Below are 19,147 nucleotides of genomic sequence, written 5' to 3' on the forward strand. Positions count from 1 at the left end.
TAAACAAGGTAATCTTTGAAAGCCTCCCTGAAAAGGTAACATTTGAACAACTAACTGAAGGAGATTAAGCAGCCACATAGTTGCCTAGAGAAGAACCCCTCTGTACAGAGAAAACAGCAAGTGAAAAGGCCCAGTGGTAGACAGCCTGGCTGGCATGTTAATATCAGAGAACAGCACAGAGACTGGAATGGAATGATCGAGAGAGAAGAGTAGGAAAAGCTAAGACCAGAGAGGTAGCTGGAAGTCCAATGGAGCTGGGCCGTGCACGTCACTGTAAGGACTGAGTGAGATAGGAAGTCACCAGAGAGTTTTGAGCTCAGGAGTGACTTGGTCTGGCTTGTGTTAGCAAATGGACTCTGACTGCCTCATTGAGTGAGAAAGCTGTTACAGTGATCCAAGAGAGAAATGCCAGTGCATTGAACCAAGATGGGGATGGTAGAAGCAGTAAAAAGTAATTGGACTCTGAATATATTTTGAAAGTAGAGCCCACATTATTTGTCAATAGGTTACATATGGGGTATGAGAAAAAGAAAGGAGTCCAGGATAATGCTGTAGTTAGGATGGATGTTTTTGTCTCCTTATACTTGGAATTTTCTGAGGCAGTATCTCCTATAGTAAATGAACAAGTTGCCAAGAGGAAAAAAAAAAGATATAGCTAAGAATGCAGAACATCTTTTTCTGAACCCTCTTATTCTCCATTTCAGCTAAGTGCTCTGTTTTGTCCTGGGACAACCATGTTTGGTTCTCGGAAACCACAGATTTCTAGGCTAAGGCAATCAATCCTTGTTTTCCAAGATTTTGTAGTACTGGAGAATTATTACTAATTCTGTTTTACTGCATTCTTTTGGCATAAAATCTTCTCTGTGATCTTGCCCCCCTCTGTCTCCAGTCTCATCTCTTGCCACACAGTCTCTCTTACCTGCCTGATCCTTAATGTCTTAGTTGGTCTGAGCTGCAATAACAAAGTGCCATGAACTGGGTGGCTTATAAACGACAGAAATTTATTTCTCACCGTTCTGGAGGCAGCAAAGTCCAAGATAAGGTACCAGCAGATTTGGTGTCTGGTGGGGACGTGCTCCTTCATGGATGGTGTCTTTTGCTGTGTCCTTATGTGGTGGAAGGAGCAAGCTAACCCTCCTTTGTAAGGGCACTAATCCTGTTCCTGAGGGCTCTACCCTTCTGCCTTCATCACCTCCTAAAGGCCCCACCTCCTAATACCATCACCTTGGGGTTTACGATTTTAATATATGAATATGAGAGTAGACACAAACATTCAGTCCACTGTACTTAACAACATTGGCTTTTTCCTTGGCCCAGTTTGCTGTCCTGGCTCTTGAAGAAAGGTAGAGGAATTACTGTAGATGTTCCAGAAACTCATTTCTAGTCCCTCTTACACTTTGACCACCTTCCTGGTATATGAATAATTCCAGCAAGGATTTCCACACCTATGGAGAATAAGAAAGGCACATTTCTCCTTTGCACAGTAGGTCAGCTTTCATTTCCACTCTGTCCCCAAATATAATGGTGAGAGGCTGACTACTCTCTGGTTGTTCTTCTGACTTAGATTTAGCAAGTCATTCTACAACTCACCTCAGCAGAAAATATCTTAATGTCTTTTTGTTTCCAAGCAAGCCATCTTTATATAACAGCTCTTTTTCAATTTGAATTTTCAGGACTCATTCTCAGTTCTTTACATGAGATTTAATCATTTAGGTATAACTGATTCCTCCATTAACCTATAGAGTTTAATATAGGTTCACAGGAATTCAACTGTTATTTCCTGAGTGACTTCTTTGCCAATAATTTTACTCCGATCATCTTTATTATACCAATAAACTAAGCAATAAATAACATTACCATATTCCTTTTCATATTTTTTAATTCTGACAAACAGGAAGCCTTGGCTCAAGCTTTCTGGATTGACATCAAGCGCATGGATGACCCAGAATGTTACTTTAATTCTTTGCCAAAAGAGTTAGAAGTAAAAAGAGATCGGATGGTACATTTACTTGAAAGTGTTGGCCTAAAACCCATAGTTCCTGACGGAGGATACTTCATCATCGCTGATGTGTCTTTGCTAGGTTTGTAAAGGCTTTTATTATTTCAACTATATGGAAACTTATGTGTGAAATTATATCAGAATTATGGAGAAAAGATTGGTGTCAAAGCCATAGCAGCATTTTATCTGTGGAGAAGGATGGATTTTTGCAATGTCTACACTTTCTATAATTATCTTTACTTTTAGGTCTTTTATCTTAAATGTTACCATTGTTAAATGGTTATGGAGTCAGTGTTGTTCTAGTTAGTCTATTAAATGTAGGATTTGCTGTCACTCTCTTCTGGTGTGTAATTTTAAAACACAAGTGTGTGAAATAATATTATATACTCAGTGTTCATTTGAGTAAAATTGTAGTTTCCTTTTTACTTAACAAAATGTACTATTTCATTAGAAAAAAATCTAGAAATTTTAAAGCTATCAGGGAATATTTGCCATTTTAGAATGTACTGAAATAAAATAAATGGGAGAATAACACTTATTGAGGGTCTACTTTGTGTCATGTACTCAAAATACCCTTTTGAAGAAAACATTAGCTCCATTTTTGCAGGTAAGAACATTTAGAAAGTTTTAAATAGCTTCCCTGAAGTCACGGAGCTAGATTCTAAATAGTTCTGTTTCCAAAAAGCATTGTTTTTTATATTACCTAAAGCTGTTATGTGTAATTCTGACATGCCCTACAAATCTAAAGTCAGAAGCATGATAACGTGTCATACATAACTTTTCTTTAAAAAGAAATTAATAATAGTAAATCTTGAAGCCTAATTTATCATGACAGAAATTACAGCCATTCTAAATATAGCTTTAAATGTTTTAAAATTTTATTACAATGAAGTTATATGCCTATGAACTTGAAAAACTGAAGTGTTTTATTTATACCAAATTGTATAAAGCTGGAAAGAGTAAAGGAAATTTTCAATTTTATAACAAAATACTGATTATATTTTTTAACTTTATGTCCTTCACATAGGAGTTTGTTTCATTTCATTTTGTTTGGCTTCGCTTCGTTTTGTTTTGTTTTTTGTTTTGTTTTGTTTTGTTTTGTTTTGTTTCAGGCAAGGTCTGGCCCTGTCACCCAGGCTGGAGTGCAGTGGCGTGATCTCAGCTCACTGCAACCTCCGCCTCCTGGGCGCAAGCCATTCTGCCACCTGAGTCTCCTGAGTAGCTGGGACCACAGGCACGCACCACCACACCTGGCTAATTTTTAAATTTTTTTTAGAGACGAAGTTTTGCCTCATTTCCCAGGCTGGTCATGAATTCCTGAGCTTAATGAGTGATCCACCTGCCTTGGCCTCCCAAAGTGCTGGGATTACAGGCATGCGCCACTGGCTGAGTTCTTTCTTACTATAAGCATTTTATGCTAGCAATTTTTCCTTGTAATAGTTCATTATCATCTTAGCAAATTTCAGAAAAGTAAGGTGTTACGATTTTCCTATAATTTGGTCTTCAGGTCTGTCTCTCTGGAAAGTGGCTATAAACTCTGGCTGTTCCCTGATGAGGCTCCAGGGGAGGTCCTAGATGTTTGCAGTGTGCCTTTCATGGGCTACTTGTTTATCCTAGCAGATGGCCTGATGTTAAGTGTCTGACCCATGACCAGACATCCCTGGAAACTGGTTTATACTGGCAGACACCCTTGTGGCTCTCGTCTGACCTGTATCCAGTTTATTTCCACAGAGATAGCCACTCTCTAGGAAGAGGAGAGTTAGGTTCCAGTGTGTTGGTCAGTTGGGACACAGAGGAGGCAGCAGGCCTCCAGGACCAATGGTAAGTGAGGAGCGGTCCAGGATATACACACTTAACCAGCAGGTGGGGAACAGAGAGAGAGTGGGATCTGTGGGCCAAAGCCTTTTTGGGGGTCCAGGGTGTTACCCAAGCAGGTTTTCTGCAGAGAGTTCTGACAGATGGGTTTAGAGCAAGCAGGCACAAGCTCACAGAGTCAGGCTGTGATTGAGAGGTAGGTGGTCCCTGTGGCATGTCTAGGCAGTCCATGAGGAGGGTGGGGTCAGTGGGCGAGTCAAGTAGGTTGTATCTAGCTGTCCCACAGTGAGGTGCTTGCCAGGAGGTGGTTGTCTCAGGCAGATATCTGAATCAACTACACTGAGGAACTGTGAGGAGGAAGAGAAGTGGAAATTGTGTCAAGGGTGACTAAGCCATGCTTCTGGTATAAGAAAGACCAACTTATATTCACAATGGATGCCAAAGCAACATACAGTCATAAGAATTCATTACACAATGTTTGGCTCAAACTGAAACACTATCCTTCCTTTCACATTAACTTATTTCTTCATTTGTTGTGAGAGAAGAGACTTTGGCAAGCAAAGGTTCCTGCAGTCCTATTGCCATAGAGCTGTATTTAACAGGCTCCCAAGCTCTATGCTTATATAAAAACCCTTAAGATGCTCTAGACTCTGAGATTTGGGAAGTGCTTTTTCTATATTGAGTGTAAATGTGCAGTTTATTTTATGAAATGATAAAAAGAAATGTTAGCACAGTTGTCATCACTTATATTTTTGCCTTTGAATCATAAATCCACAAGATTTCCATTTGAATTATTATTTTTTTAAAAGAACAAAATTTATATTTTATATGCTTCCAAAAGGAATGTGAGCCTACTCATATTAAAAGTTTTCTATGCAGTAATATATAAATACAAATGGTTGTATCTAAATCAAAAATCAATGACACATGGCTGGTGCAGTGACTCTTGTCTGTAATCCCAGAACTTTGGGAGGCTAAGGAAGGAGGATTACTTGAGCCCGGGAGTTCACCACCAGCCTGGGCAACATAGCGAGATCCTGTCTCTTAAATTTAAAAAAAAAAAAAAAATCAGTGACACATAGGAAGGGAAGAAAGCAAATATATCAGTCACCTAGGTTGACATAGTATTGTAATTAGCGTTAACTTGAGACTAAACTTCCTGACAGTAAAGGCAAATAGAAAAATGAAATTAGTTATGTAGTTTTTGAATAAAAGGAAACTTAGCTTTTTAGATAAGAACAATTATTTCCTGGAACTAAACTCTTCCAGATAGTAAACTGGATTTATCACATTGTGACATTAACTATCAAAAGAACAGTGATACAACTCAGAATATTACATTAAGCTCCTAATTAATTTCCATTTCTTTCCTCAGTCAATCCATTCTTTATGCAATACTAATTTAGGTCTTAGATCTTGAATTACTGTGGTGATAATAGGAGCAAAAAAGATTTTGGTTAGGAAAGCTTTTCTGATAATGAAAACAAGATTTTTTTATGGTCTTCCTTCACTCATGTGGAAAAATGTTAATATCCACAAAACCTTCCTATATATAAAAAAATTTATGTTTTGTTTTACTCTTTCATCTGCTTAATTTGCAATGTGATAATTCTTCCAGATACTAAAAGTTGGCCCATAAACTAGAGATAAAAACAAAAACTCTTATTTAATCATGGCTTGAGAATAAAAGTAAACCATAATATTTATGAAAATAGTAATTATTTCCCTTTACAATTAATAGCAAGGGCTGACTAGTTAATATTTATTGAGAATTTATGATATAGTATGAATTACATTAGGAGCTTTGCAAATATATTCTCACAAAAGCCATATGAAATTGGTGCTATTATATCACTATTGATAGAGAAGAGGAGATAATCAAGTAATTTACTGAAGTTAATCAACTAATAAGTATCAAAGCTAGCCTCTGAATCCAGTAATTAGAAGACAAGATTTCAAATGAGATTATTAGTTTTTCTAGTGAAATAATAGGATCCAAAATTATGGAGGAGATAGTAAGAATGCAAAAACAAATTTCGGCCTTCATAAATCACTTAAATATGCTCACACATTTGATTTAAACTCTTACCATCAATAAATAAAGACTTTATTTAGTTCCCATGTCTAGCTGAGGCATTTCAAAAGAAATAGATTCCAACTTCCTTCTGTCTATAAAACCTTTATAATTATATTTATTGCCTTCTTTTCCTTTTTCAGCATCATGGTATTACATTACTTTTTTCTGGCAGGGCACCATGGCTCATGCCTGTAATCCCAGCACTTTGGGAGGCTGAGGTGGGCGTATCACTTGAGGTCAGGAGTTTGAGACCAGCCTGACCAACATGGTGAAACTCCATCTCTACTAAAAATACAAAGATTAGCCAGGCGTGGTGGTGCATGCCTGTAATCCCAGCTACTTGGGAGGCTAAGGCAGGAGAATTGCTTGAACTCAGGAGGTGGAGGTTGCAGTGAGGCGAGATCGCACCATTGCACTCCAGCCTGGGCAACAAGAGCGAAACTCCATCTCAAAAAAATAAATAAATAAATAAATTCTTTTTGTCTAAGCTCTACAAGAATAAATGAGTAGTACAGTGTCAATTAGAGTTAGTTAATAATCTCCTTCTACTCCCTTAGGTATTCACTCCTTTCTCTGGCTTCCTATGTACCTTCAATACACTGCTGTTGTATACCTGTCATATGCAATTTTTAGGTACTTTACAATTAGACTAAGTTTTTTAGCTGGTATTTTTGTTAGGGCCAAACCTGAATTACACATAAATACTTTGAAATAATAATTTAACTTCCTTATCTGTAAACAGAGGATTATAATTACCTCTCAGAATTGTGGTAACAACTAAATGAGATGATCATGTAACATGCTTAACCAATAATAAGTGTTCAATAAGTTGCAGTATGTTGTTAGCATTATTACTTGGAAATTTTATGTTCTCCTTAACACTTAAGGGGAGAATGGAGATTAAAATATCAGGTAAAAGGATAGTAGGGCTTTGTTTTAAAAATACAGGTGAACCTTTCTTCAGTGTCAAAAGTTTTACATGATTAATTTGAAAAGAACCACTAGTATTTAATGTATAGAAGAAAGAAGATATCTGCCTCAATTTGTTTTGAGCAATACATTATAAAATTTCATCAGTGACGATAACCATCAACATTAGTTGCTTTAGGGCATTCAAGAAGATCAAAGAGTATAAGTCAATAAAGTTGAAACAATATGAAATGTGGATTGCTGAAACTGAATGCCAGAGATATATCTTGCCCAGACCTTAAAGCAAGATTGAGGCAAGAGCGAGTAGGAGTATATATTTGACTTTTTCACAAATTTAAAAAACAGTATAATATATGGAAGTAAGAGATGAAATATAACAGTAGCATTTGGAAGAGCTAAACAGATATCCTGTATCTATAAATAATGAATAATATTAATTTATTCATTCAACAAATATACTTTTTGTCACTTATATGCTAGACACTGACCTAGGGGTTGGGAATACAATAGGTTACAAAACAGAGCTTTACTTTTATGGAACTTATAGTCTAATAGGCGGCTATGTGGAGATATAATCATTACTGATAAATACTTATAAATTTAGCAGTTATTTCCTTAGTAATATGGAAAGGCATCCCTCCTCTGCCCTTCACCTTTTCTACTCTCTTCCTGTGCTGAAAGCATGTATAAGCCTAATCACCCTGATGTATATGTGAGTACTGCCTTAGACTATCAGTAAAGCTCTGTGAATTCACTTCCCACCCCACCGTGCAGTGTGAGACTCTAGCATATTCTGTGACTATGTTCTGAGAAAATTTAAATAGGAGAAAATGTTGAATCTTGATAGACTGAAATGAAATACATGTTGCATCAGATTAAACTCATAGGCCACCTAATTTTCATTGTGGTTTTAGATCCAGACCTCTCTGATATGAAGAATAATGAGCCGTATGACTATAAGTTTGTGAAATGGATGACTAAACATAAGGTAAAGTTTATTGTCCTTTACAAGATTGTATTATATTTTATAGTTAATTTATGAAGGAAACCTACTAGTATGCTTTGGAATCGATCAAATATAATGTTGTTATATGATACTCCACTTGTGGCTTTTAAAAGCATTTTTCTTTTTGGAAATTATTGTGACTATTTAAAAGTATCTAGTTGCCTCTAGTGTCTATAGTACCAAAATTAATATTTGAAGTGTAAGTAATTTTCTTATTATATGTTTCTATTTTTCAGAAACTATCAGCCATCCCCGTTTCAGCATTCTGTAACTCAGAGACTAAATCACAGTTTGAGAAGTTTGTGCGATTTTGCTTCATTAAAGTAAGTTCCTTGCTCTATTGAAAACACATATATAGTATCCTCCTTTCCATTTGTAAAGCACTATTTTCTTCTGTTTCTAAAAATGATATGCTCATATGCAGTTTTTAAATTTTGGCTTATGGTTTTAAAATTAACTGCTTACCACAATAAAATTTAACACTTTTTGAAAGAAGACAACATAATACAGACCCCTTACCATGTAATATGACAATTTCCAGCATTCACTGAAAAATTACTAGACATAAGAAAACAGAAGAAAATGTGACCTGTAGCAAAGCAAAAAATAAGTTAATAGAAATAGGCCTAAAGGTGACCCAAATCTAGAAATTAGCAGACAAGGACTTTAAAGTAAACATTTGAAGTATGTTTAAGAAATTAGATGAAAACGTGGTTATAATAAGTGAACAGAGAGATTCAAACTATTAAAAAAAAAAAAAAGAACCAAGTGGAAATTCAAGAACTTAAAAGTATAATATCTGCTATGAAATACTTATAGGGATAACAGAGTATTGAAGGTGTCAAAAAAAAAAAAAAAACAGCCAGAGGTCAGGTGTAGTGGCTCATGCCTGTAATCCCAACATGTTGGGAGACCAAGGCGGGAGGATTGCTTGAGTCCAGGAGTTCAAGACCAGCCTGGGAAACGTAATGAGATCCTGTCTTTATAAAAAAAAATGTTTACTTAGCCAGGCTTGCTGGCACATGCCTATGGTACTCGCTACTCACGAGTTTATGGTACAAGGATCGCATAAGCCCAGCAGGTCCCCGTAGAAATGTTAACTAACTTCTTATCAGAAACAATGGAGACTAGAATACAATGAAATAACATCTTCTGAGCACTGACATAAAAAAAAAAAAAAAAAGCCTAGAATGCTATATCTAGGAAAATATCCTTTAAAAATGAAAATGAAGTAGATATCCCTGAAGAGTGAAAGTTGAGAGATTTATCACCATCAAACTTCTCCTCCTTTTTTAAAAGGTTCCAAGTATGTTACTGCTGTTTTTAAAATGTAGTTGGTACTGAAAATAGTTTTACTAAGATCAAGACACTTTATCAACTCACTCATCTTTAAACCTAATCAGAATAACATAAACACTGTTTTCAACTTTTAGAGACAACCGATAGACAGACTATGCCAGACTTGCCCAGAATAGAATATAAATATTAACAACCTAACAATGTAAACATTCAATTGACTGAAATTTTAAAGAACGGTAACGCTATTAATATCCATCATCTTACACTGGATTGAGAAATAGTGGTATATTATTTGAAATTTTAAACAAAACTAACAGAAGAAAGAAGTAACATAGGACTTCCAGTTTTAAAATGGTAAACCCAGCCCTTCCCTAATCGCTTTTTAGAAATTATTTAAAAACAACTAAGACAATAGAAAACAAATTCCCCAGTGTTTAAGGAAAGGTTGCTAAATACTGTGAAGGTGATAGTAGAGGGAAGATACCTAGAAAGGATCCTGCTTTTACATCTTCAAATTACAGACAAAGCCAGAAGGCAGCATACTCATTATTGAGAACAATAGAAGCAGTTGATGCACTGGCAGCAGGAACTTCTCTAGACCGTTTGGCATCATGGAGGAAACAGGGCAAAAACATACAGTCATGTCATCCGGAAACTATGTGAGGCAGGTGGAAAGGAGACTCTGGTTGGTCTATAGATTTCCTCATTTACTCCTGTCATTTTGCTAAAAGCTATGTTGAAGCAATGCAGAAGAGATGTATTAAATTGGGGATAACCAATTTAATTATTTGGTAAGAAATCTGGTCTAAAAGAACTCCCGCCCACTGAGTTAAATTTTACTATGTAAATTTTCAACTATATTAAATTTTACTATGAGACAAGGAGAATTTCTGCTCTTTTCTGGTGCTGCCCCAGCTTCTCCCTTATACAAATCAGCAAATCTATCTTCAAATCACGGACAAAGCCAGCAGGTAGCGTGCTTATTGCCCAGAACAATAGGTATAGTACATGCTTTGGCAGTGGAAGCTTACAAAGAGAATTCAATAAAAAATGATTAATAATCAAAGGGGAGGGTCCAGGTGTGGTGGCTCACACCTGTAATCCCAGCACTTTGGGAGGCCAAGGCAGGAGGATCATTTGAGGTCAGCAGTTCACAACCAGCCTGGCCAACATGGTGAAACCCCATCTCTACTAAAAATACAAAAAATTGGGGTGGGTGTGATGGCACATGCCTGTAATCTCAGTTACTCGGGAGGCAGAGGCACGAGAATCACTTGAACCCAGGAGGTAGAGGTTGCAATGAGCTGAGATTGCTCCACTGCACTCCAGCCTGGGTGATGGAGTGAGACTCTGTCTCAAGAAATATAATAACAATAATAATAATAATAAAAGAGGAACCAACTGTGAATCTATATAGGACACTGTAAGGAAAAGAGAAAGGTACAAGGAAAAACAAGTGTTAGAGAATATTCGCCCAAAAAAAAATGTTGCCATAGAGCAAATAAAATTAGTGCTATTTCAAATTTAAAACCTTTAAAATGAGAAATTAAAGCAGAGATTTTACGAATTCAGGGAAGATAGAGTAAGATATTATAAGAAGATCAAATGGGAGCTATCAGAGTTCAGGTAGGAAATTGAAAAGAAAAAATAAAGCTATTGGAAATTATGGTGACATTATTTGCTAAAATAATGAACACTAAAAGAACACTAAATACTTCTGTAAGGACATTAAGGATGGAGATAAGTGAACAAAAGGAAGTGGAAAGGAACAAATAATTTTTAAAATATTAGGCAGAAAAATGATTTATGCAGAGGAAAAATAAAATACGTAGAGTTGCTAGAAAAAAATAAGAGCAGAACAAATGGAACCTGGAAATAATAATAATTGTCATACAATTATTAACACTGAGATATACCTCGCTTGATATATTGGGCTTCAAAGACAATTCCTTTGAGCACCTAGATAATAAGGTCAAGGCCTCCAGAGGGGCCAGGAGAGGAGGATCAGGGTGGACCCAGACTCTTCTTACATCAACAGTCAATATTGGCAAACAGTGTGGAAGTAGCTGGAAGTTTCTAGGGAAAGTGGACACACCTAACTCCACCTCTTAGAAAGGCTAAAAATAAAACAATGACAAAACCATACTAAGAAAACAGAAACTGAAAGAAAGCAGTTTGAATTCAGAGCAAGATAGAAGTGATAAAAATAAATAAATGTAAGGCAAAAAGAACACTTTGTAATATTATGGGTAAGATCCTTAGTAGTTGTTAAACTTATAAAAGTTGTCAAACTTATTTCATAGTAAGAGAAATGAAAATTAGAATTGCAAAGAAATTTTATTTTATCTCTTAGATTGGAAACAGCCAAAACAACTAAAAAGTTTCATAAAACACTCTCACAAATTGAGAGTGGGAGTATAATTTGTAAAATCTCTATGGTGGTTAGTTTGAAAATTTCTATCCAGATGTGATTTCCCATGCCCTTTGACCCAACAATTCTACTTCTACAAGTTTCTTGTGGATTTACTTGCACATTTTGAATGATTTGTATTCAAGAATTTTCACTGAGGCATCATTTGTAATAGCAAAATATTGTCAACAACAAAATTATTCACCAGTGGGGGCCGCTTGAATAGCTACATTTACATCAACCTAAATGCCCATCAATGACAGATTGGATAAAGAAAATGTGGTACATATACACCATGGACTACTATGCAGCCATAAAAAAGAATGAAGTCGTGTCTTTTGCAGGAACATGGGTGGAGCTGGAGCCCATTACCCTTAGTAAACTAACACAGGAACAGAAAACCAAATATCACATGTTCTCTCTTATAAGTGGGAGCCAAAAATAATGAGAACTCGTGAACACAAAGAAAGGAACAACAGACACTGGGGCCTCCTTGAGGATGGAGGTTGGGAGGAGGGAAAGGAGCAGAAAAGGTAACTATTGGTACTGTGCTTAACACCTGGGTGATGAAATAATCTGTACAACAAGCCTCTGTGACATGAGTCTACCTATGTAACAAGCCTTCACATGTACCCCCAAACCTAAAATAAAAGTTAAAAATAAATAAACAAGAATAATAAAAAATATACAATTTTAAAAAGAAAGATAGATTAAAATCTCTGGAAAAATACATAATGAAATCCCAGTGTTGCCTCTGGAGAGAAAAACTGGGTGACTGAGGGAGATAGGTGGGAAGCTGACCTACTTTAAAACAAATATTTTGAAATGCTCTCAACCTAAAAGTTTCAAGAACTTTTTTCTAAACTATTTCAGAGTAAATCGTCAACTTAATTACTGATGATGCTCCTATCACCCCCATATACTTTCTTGTGTATTCTTCACAAACAAGACATTGTCCTCCCAAACCACAATATAACCCTCAAAATCATGAAGTTAACGTTGATACTCCATCTAATCCTCAGATCCAACATAAATGTCATTCATTGTCCCAATAATGTCCTTTTTATAACAATTTATGTAATTAATTCAGGCTAGAATCATGCATCACATGTAGTTGTCATGTCTCCTTTAAGCTAGAATGGTTTCTCAGTTTTCTTTGACTTTCATGATCTTGATACTTTTAAAAATTATCAACGAATTATTTTTAAGAAAGTACCTCAATTTAAGCTTGATGTTTCCTCATGCTCAGATTCAGGCTATGCACTTCAGCAGGAAACCACAGAAGTGATGATGTTTTATCCTCTTCATTGTATCAGGTGGCACATGATTTCAATTATTCCTATTACCAGTGATGTTAACTTTAACCACCTGATTAAGGTGGTGTTTGCCACTCTTTTCTAGTATAAAGTTACACTTTTTCTTGTTAAATAGTAAATATTTTATAGTAAGGTATTATGAAAATATTCCATATCTCATTAAGCAATTTATTTATTAACTTATTCATATGTATCAATGTGGACTTCTGGATTTTTATTTTATAGTACAGTTGGCTAAAATTTATTATTATTATTACTTATTTTGATACTTAGATTTTCCCAGATTTGGCCACTAGTCATGTAATTACTAATTTAATCAATACTTCTGTATGGGATCAATCTCCTGTCAAAGCCACTGTGCACCCCTCACCTTCCCAGTCCCTGAGAGGATACCCTTTTCCCCATTCAGGCTTTGACATTTTGTGCCAGGCTGCTACATTACATCTTCACCCTGCCTGGGCTTTATCACCCATGCCGACCTGTCCTGTCATCCTCCTGGAGAGGTGCCCCCATCTAGGTCTCCAATACCCCATACCAGGCCACCACTGTCATCTACTACACAGAAGCCCTCCTTGCCCCTCTTGGGCACTGACACCATGCCAGATGCCTGCCTCACCTCATCCAGGCTCCAGGACCCTACATGAGGCCACCCTACCATACAGGTGCCTCACTTACCCCACTCAGAGTCTGACATCCTATTGCAGCCAGCACTATCACCTCATGACACCTGTGCTGGCCACCCTGCTCACTCCACTCTGGCTGCAGTGTCCTGCACTAGGGTTGCCAAGGCTCTTCCAGCCCTATACATGGACAGCCGCTTTGCTCAACCTCACCTATTGGCTTTCAGACTGAATCATTCTGGTGGAGAGAGAAGACAAAGAAAAAGAAGTAGAGAAACAGAAGATGAACAACAGAAGGCTGGATTTTTTCTGCTTACACCTGTCTAATTTTATGCTATATGTATGAATCACCTATTCAAAAAATAAACTATTTTTCAATAATTACAACTAGGAAACCTTGAAAACAAGGGGCAGAGTACTGTGAATGAACTAATTTTTTTGTTCAGAGCAAAGTATAGGTATAGTAGATAATATGTGAAGTTCACAAATAAGGAAATAAAAGGATAAACACATTATTAGATTTTGGTGGTAGCCATTAGAACTAAAACCAGAAATTGCCATAAAAGGTTATCTTGAAGTTAGAGGGAGTCATAGGAAGGGGTGGAAAGGGGGTGGAGCAGATAGCTATTATTTTTCCGTGTAAACTCTTCTGTACCCTTTGACCTATTTCTGTAATTATAATTCATTTGGTTAACTGTTTTCCTGTTTTGGGTTCTGCTTTTGCTTTTTCACTTTGAAAATTTTTCTTCACTTGACATCAGATATTCACTTAAATCTTCATTATGTTGTATATTTAAATATTTGCTTCATCTTGAATTTATGTCTATCTGTAATAATGATGATTATTTCATTAATTTACAGAAGGACAGCACACTGGATGCTGCTGAAGAAATCATCAAGGCATGGAGTGTACAGAAGTCTTGATATGTGCAGAATGGATTAATGTTTGTTAGATGACCTAGTATGGAATTGTTACTTAGTGCTGCCACCTGCTGGATGTTAAAAGGTATTTCGGTACAACTGGAATTTAAATATTTACATTGTTTTTCCAAAGCAGTTAACCCAACTCCTAACAATATTCAGGGGATCTGACCTTTTTTTTCAGTTGAAATGTATTAACACATCTTCCATGATCATTTTTTAAGAGAGTCAGCATAACATAGTGGATAAGAACTGTGAGATGTTTAACCTCTCAGTAACTTGGTTCCTTCATTATAAAATGGGAATAAAATCAGTACCTGTTTCATATGAAGGTCATTTCTGAGAATTAAATGGACTAATGTATGTAAAAGCCTGGCAAACAATAAACACTCATCTGACTTTAGCCGGTTTCATGTTTCCACCATTGTGTAAAAACTCCTAACCAGTTCCACCCCTCTACCATATGTATTTTGTTTTGTGTACCCACCTGTAGTTCCTCCCCTTCATTTACCAATGGCCTTGAACTCTGTTCAAGTTTTGCTTCATACCCCGAGTACTGCTATTATTTGCGGTGGCTTCAGGTCCACGTGGAGTAGCCAGGCTTTCCATACTTTGACCTCCTCACCTCTGGTGATGTTCACCTCCACTGCACTTCAGCCATCCACTGCCTTGGTCACTCCCTGAGGCTTTTATCATTCAAGTTGGCTTCACCTTTGGAGATCACAAACTCATCATCTCCCACTATAATGACCTATTCTTCCAGCTCATTACTGCTGTCTTGTGCACATGCTCTCCCTTTTATTTCTCTCTCTCTCTATTCCCCCACCCCGCCTTCCATCTCCTTCTCCTCAGCTCTTTTCAAAAATCACTTCTTGGCCAGGCGCAGTGGCTCATGCCTGTAATCCCAGCACTTTGGGAGGCCGAGGCGGGTGGATCACTTGAAGTCAGGAGTTTGAGACCAGCTTGGCCAACATGGTGAAACCCCATGACTACTAAAAATACAAAAAAAAAAAAAAAATTAGCCAGGCGTGGTGGCATATTTCCATAATCCCAGCTACTTGGGAGGTTGAGGCAGGAGAATTGCTCAAACCTGGGAGATAGAGTCTACAGTGAGCCAAGACTGGGCCACTGCACTCCAGCCTGGGCAACACAGTGAAACTCCATCTCAAAAAAAAAAAAAAAAATCACTTCTTTAAACTTACTACAATTTCAAATCCACTATTTCACAAAAAATTGGTCTATGACCTTCTTTCATTAGACTCTACTAGAATCCTTGTTGAAGACAGAGATTCTGGTCATCACCCAGACCTAGTGAATAACAATTTCAGGATGTAGCCCTCCAGGTGATACTTACACACATGAAAGTTTGATCATTACTGCTGTAGTTTGTAGAATCCTCCATTTTATTTCTATCCATTTCCTTAAATCTTTACTCCCTTTCTCATCTAGCCTTGACTTCATTGTCCATCACTTCAGCCCAGATGCTTTTGCTGCCTTGAATTATTTGCACCATTGTTCTATCTCAGCTGGTCAAAAAGAGAGAGGGGTTGGAGCTCCATGCCTGTACCTGGGCTGTACATTGCACAGTTGGGCAGGTTCTAGCAACCATGAATTCACATCACTGACACAAACTAAACATAATTCTATATTCCCCTACCTTTTACCACAGCAGCAATTCCTACCATTCTCCTATATTTATGTTTTGTTTTGAGACGGAGTCTCATTCTGTTGCCAAGGCTGGGGTGCAGTGCCGCAATCTCAGCTCACTGCAACCTCCGCCCCCCAGGTTCAAGCAATTCTCATGCCTCAACTATCCATATAGCTGGGATTACGAGTGTGCACCACCACACCTGGCTAATTTTTGTATTTTTAGTAGAGACAGATTTCACCTTTTTGGCCAGCCTGATCACAAACTCCTGGCCTCAAGTGATTCGCCTGCCTCAGCCTCCCAAAGTGCTGGAATTACAGGTATGAGCCACCGCACCCAGCTGATTCTCCTATTTTTAATAACAAAAATATTGTACCTCCATTCTCACCTCAAAGCCTACCACCAGTAGCATGATTAAATCATAGCAAATGACTTCAACCCCACTTCTGTGAAAAATATATTGAAAAAAACAAGCTACCAAACCAGCACTTCCAACTAGGATCATACCAATAAGCCTGTGACTCGTCTGCATCATCATCCATCCTTCCTTCCCTCCAGTTATAATGGTCATTCATCCTTTGACTTGTCCAAGGCCAACTAGGTTAGGGGTGGCAGTAGAGTAAGGAGGACTTGGTTAAAAATTACCAGGCCCAGCCATCTAGAAGGAAGCTCAGGACCCCAAAAGCCAACAATTCTGTAGCAACAGAAATCCCATGGCAAATGTTTAGCCTGTCCACTCTTGTTGGGAACTTGACAAAATATTCACCAGGATTTAAAGCAGCTTTGTGCAGCCCTGGGCTTGTCTAATGCTAATTCCACTGCCTATGCTCCGGATCTTGTTTCCTCACACACTCTCAGAATTGGCTCAGTCTATGCTCTTGGACTTTCAATCTCTACTGGTTCCCTTCTTCAGAAGTGGGACATATTCAAATCTCTGCCATCCTAGAAAATTCTTTCACTGATTGATTCTATCTACTAACCTCCTATGTCTTCCTATTCAGAGCAAAATTCCTTCTATCTTTCCTCTCTGTCTTCCTCCTCCCTCCTTTCCTTCTTTCCTTTGTTCCTATCTTCTTTACTTCTTCCCTCTCTGCCTCCCTCCTTCCCCTACTTTTTCCTTCCCTCCTCTCTTTTCCCTTTTTCCTTCTTCTCCTTCCTTCCACAAGTATCACTTGAACCCCTACTATGTGCCAGGCACTCTTGTAGGCACTTAGTATACATCGGTGAACAAAAATTAATGATTCCTCCTCTAGGGCTTTTCATCTAGCCAGGGGAGGGAGATTAAGTCATAAACATAATAAAATATATTGTATGTAAATTTATACCTAATTACATGAAGAAAAGAAGTAGAGCAGGATAAAGGGGGATGACTGTTACAGAAGCAAATTGAAATTCCAATAGTATGGTCAGAAAAGGTCTTATGGAGGCGACATGGAAGCAGATTTAAAGGAGGGAAGGGAGACAGGCTTGTGCAGGTCTTGGGGAGAACATTCCCAGCAGAAGGACTAGACAGTGCAGTGTTTCTAAGGCAGGAGGGTGCCTGGCATGTTTGATGAGTAGCTAAAAGTCTGGTATGATTGGATGGAATAACCAAGGGGGAGAGTAGTAGGTGTTACATCAGAGAAGTAACATAGGACCTCAAGGACTATTGTAAGGATGATGGCTTAATCCAGAGAATCAGGGTGTTTTTCCGTTCTTTTTAATATGTAAAATAATGCCAGCTGGGTGCCATGGCTCATACAGGTAATCCCAGCACTTTGGGATGCTGAGACAGGAGGATCACTTGAGGCTAGGAGTTCAAAACCAGCCTGGGCAACATAGTGAGACCTTATCTCCACTGAAAAGAATTTTAAAATTATCCAGGCATGTTGGTGTGCTCCCATAGTCCCAGCTACTTGGGAGACTGAGTGGGGAGGATTGCTTGAACCGAACCCAGGAGGTCGAGGCTGCAGTGAGCTGTGATCACACCACTGCACTCCAGCCTGGGCAACAAAGCAAGACCCTCTCTCAAAATAATAATAGTAATAATGTCTGTTGCGGCATTGTAAATAATTACTCCAAATGGGAAACAACCAAAATATCCATCAATAGTCTAATAATTTAGGGGGTCTATTCATACAGTGGAATATCATATAGCAATGAAAATTAACAAAGAACAGCTACACACAATAACATGAATGAATTTCATTGACATTGTTGTCATAGGGTTTCTGCACAGTGCCTTCAAAGAATCAGCTAGCACTCTCAGTAGACAGTATTCTGTAATGCTAGAATCTAGTGCTGTGATCATTGAAGCTTTGCATGTCAGCCTCAACCTCGGGGCTTCTGGAATTTCTGTGTGCACCCTAGAGTGAGGATTTCCACAGTTTGGTCCAACAGCCCTAAGACTACCATGGGAAACTCCATGTCTGGGCGATTCAAGAGACAGGATCATTATCTTTTTCATTGAGCTGTGATGTGGAGACCTGAGCTGTGGAGCGGGAGGAAATAGATTTTTTTTTTTTTCAGTCGCAAGATTTAATAGAGTGAAGACAGAGCTGCCATACAAACGGAGGGGACCCAAAGAGGGTAACTGTGCTGGCTGGAATGCCTGGGTTTATGTCCTGATCATTGCCCCTCCCACTGTGCTCTCAGGCAATAGGTGATTGGCTATTTCTTTACCTCCTGTTTTTGACTAATTAGCATTTTAGTGAGTTCTCTGATTGGTCAGGTGTGAGCTAAGTTGCAATCCTCATGTTTAAAGGTGGATGCGGTCACCTTCCCAGCTAGCCTTAGGGATTTTTAGTTGGCCTAGGAAATCCAGCTAGTCCTGTCTCTCAGTCCCCCCTCTCAACAGGAAAACCCAAATGCTGTTGGGGAGGTTGGCCGATGACAGCTCTAACTGCTTCCTTCTGAATTGGGACATAGTAGGGGTCGTGCAGTTGAGATTTCCTCGGGAGGGTGCCTTCAATGTCATTAACATCGGAGCATGGGCTAGCAGGCCAGTCCAGGGGTCCACGGTGGATCTTAGTCATGGACTACATCTGGGCCTCCATTTGAAGAATGATTTGTAGTTTTACAGCTTCGATCCTGGAAGAGACAAACTTAACAAGTAGGTTAAAGATAC

At 38.1% G+C, this 19,147-nt stretch overlaps 1 protein-coding gene across 2 annotated transcripts in view; it reads left to right on the forward strand.

Moving 5' to 3' along the window:
• Positions 1 to 14,796, forward strand: part of KYAT3 (kynurenine aminotransferase 3) — a 59,482-nt gene extending 44,686 nt beyond the window's left edge. For both annotated transcript variants that reach the window (XM_015144487.3, XM_015144489.3), the window contains 4 exons: positions 1,895 to 2,081; positions 7,736 to 7,809; positions 8,064 to 8,150; positions 14,334 to 14,796. In XM_015144487.3, coding sequence (XP_014999973.2) covers positions 1,895 to 2,081; positions 7,736 to 7,809; positions 8,064 to 8,150; positions 14,334 to 14,396 — 411 coding nt within the window. In that variant the 3' untranslated portion in view covers positions 14,397 to 14,796. The remainder of the gene's footprint in view (positions 1 to 1,894; positions 2,082 to 7,735; positions 7,810 to 8,063; positions 8,151 to 14,333) is intronic.
• Positions 14,797 to 19,147: the final 4,351 nt, after the last annotated feature.

The sequence above is a fragment of the Macaca mulatta genome, chromosome 1 (assembly GCF_049350105.2).
Source record: "Macaca mulatta isolate MMU2019108-1 chromosome 1, T2T-MMU8v2.0, whole genome shotgun sequence".
NCBI classification, from domain to species: domain Eukaryota; kingdom Metazoa; phylum Chordata; class Mammalia; order Primates; family Cercopithecidae; genus Macaca; species Macaca mulatta.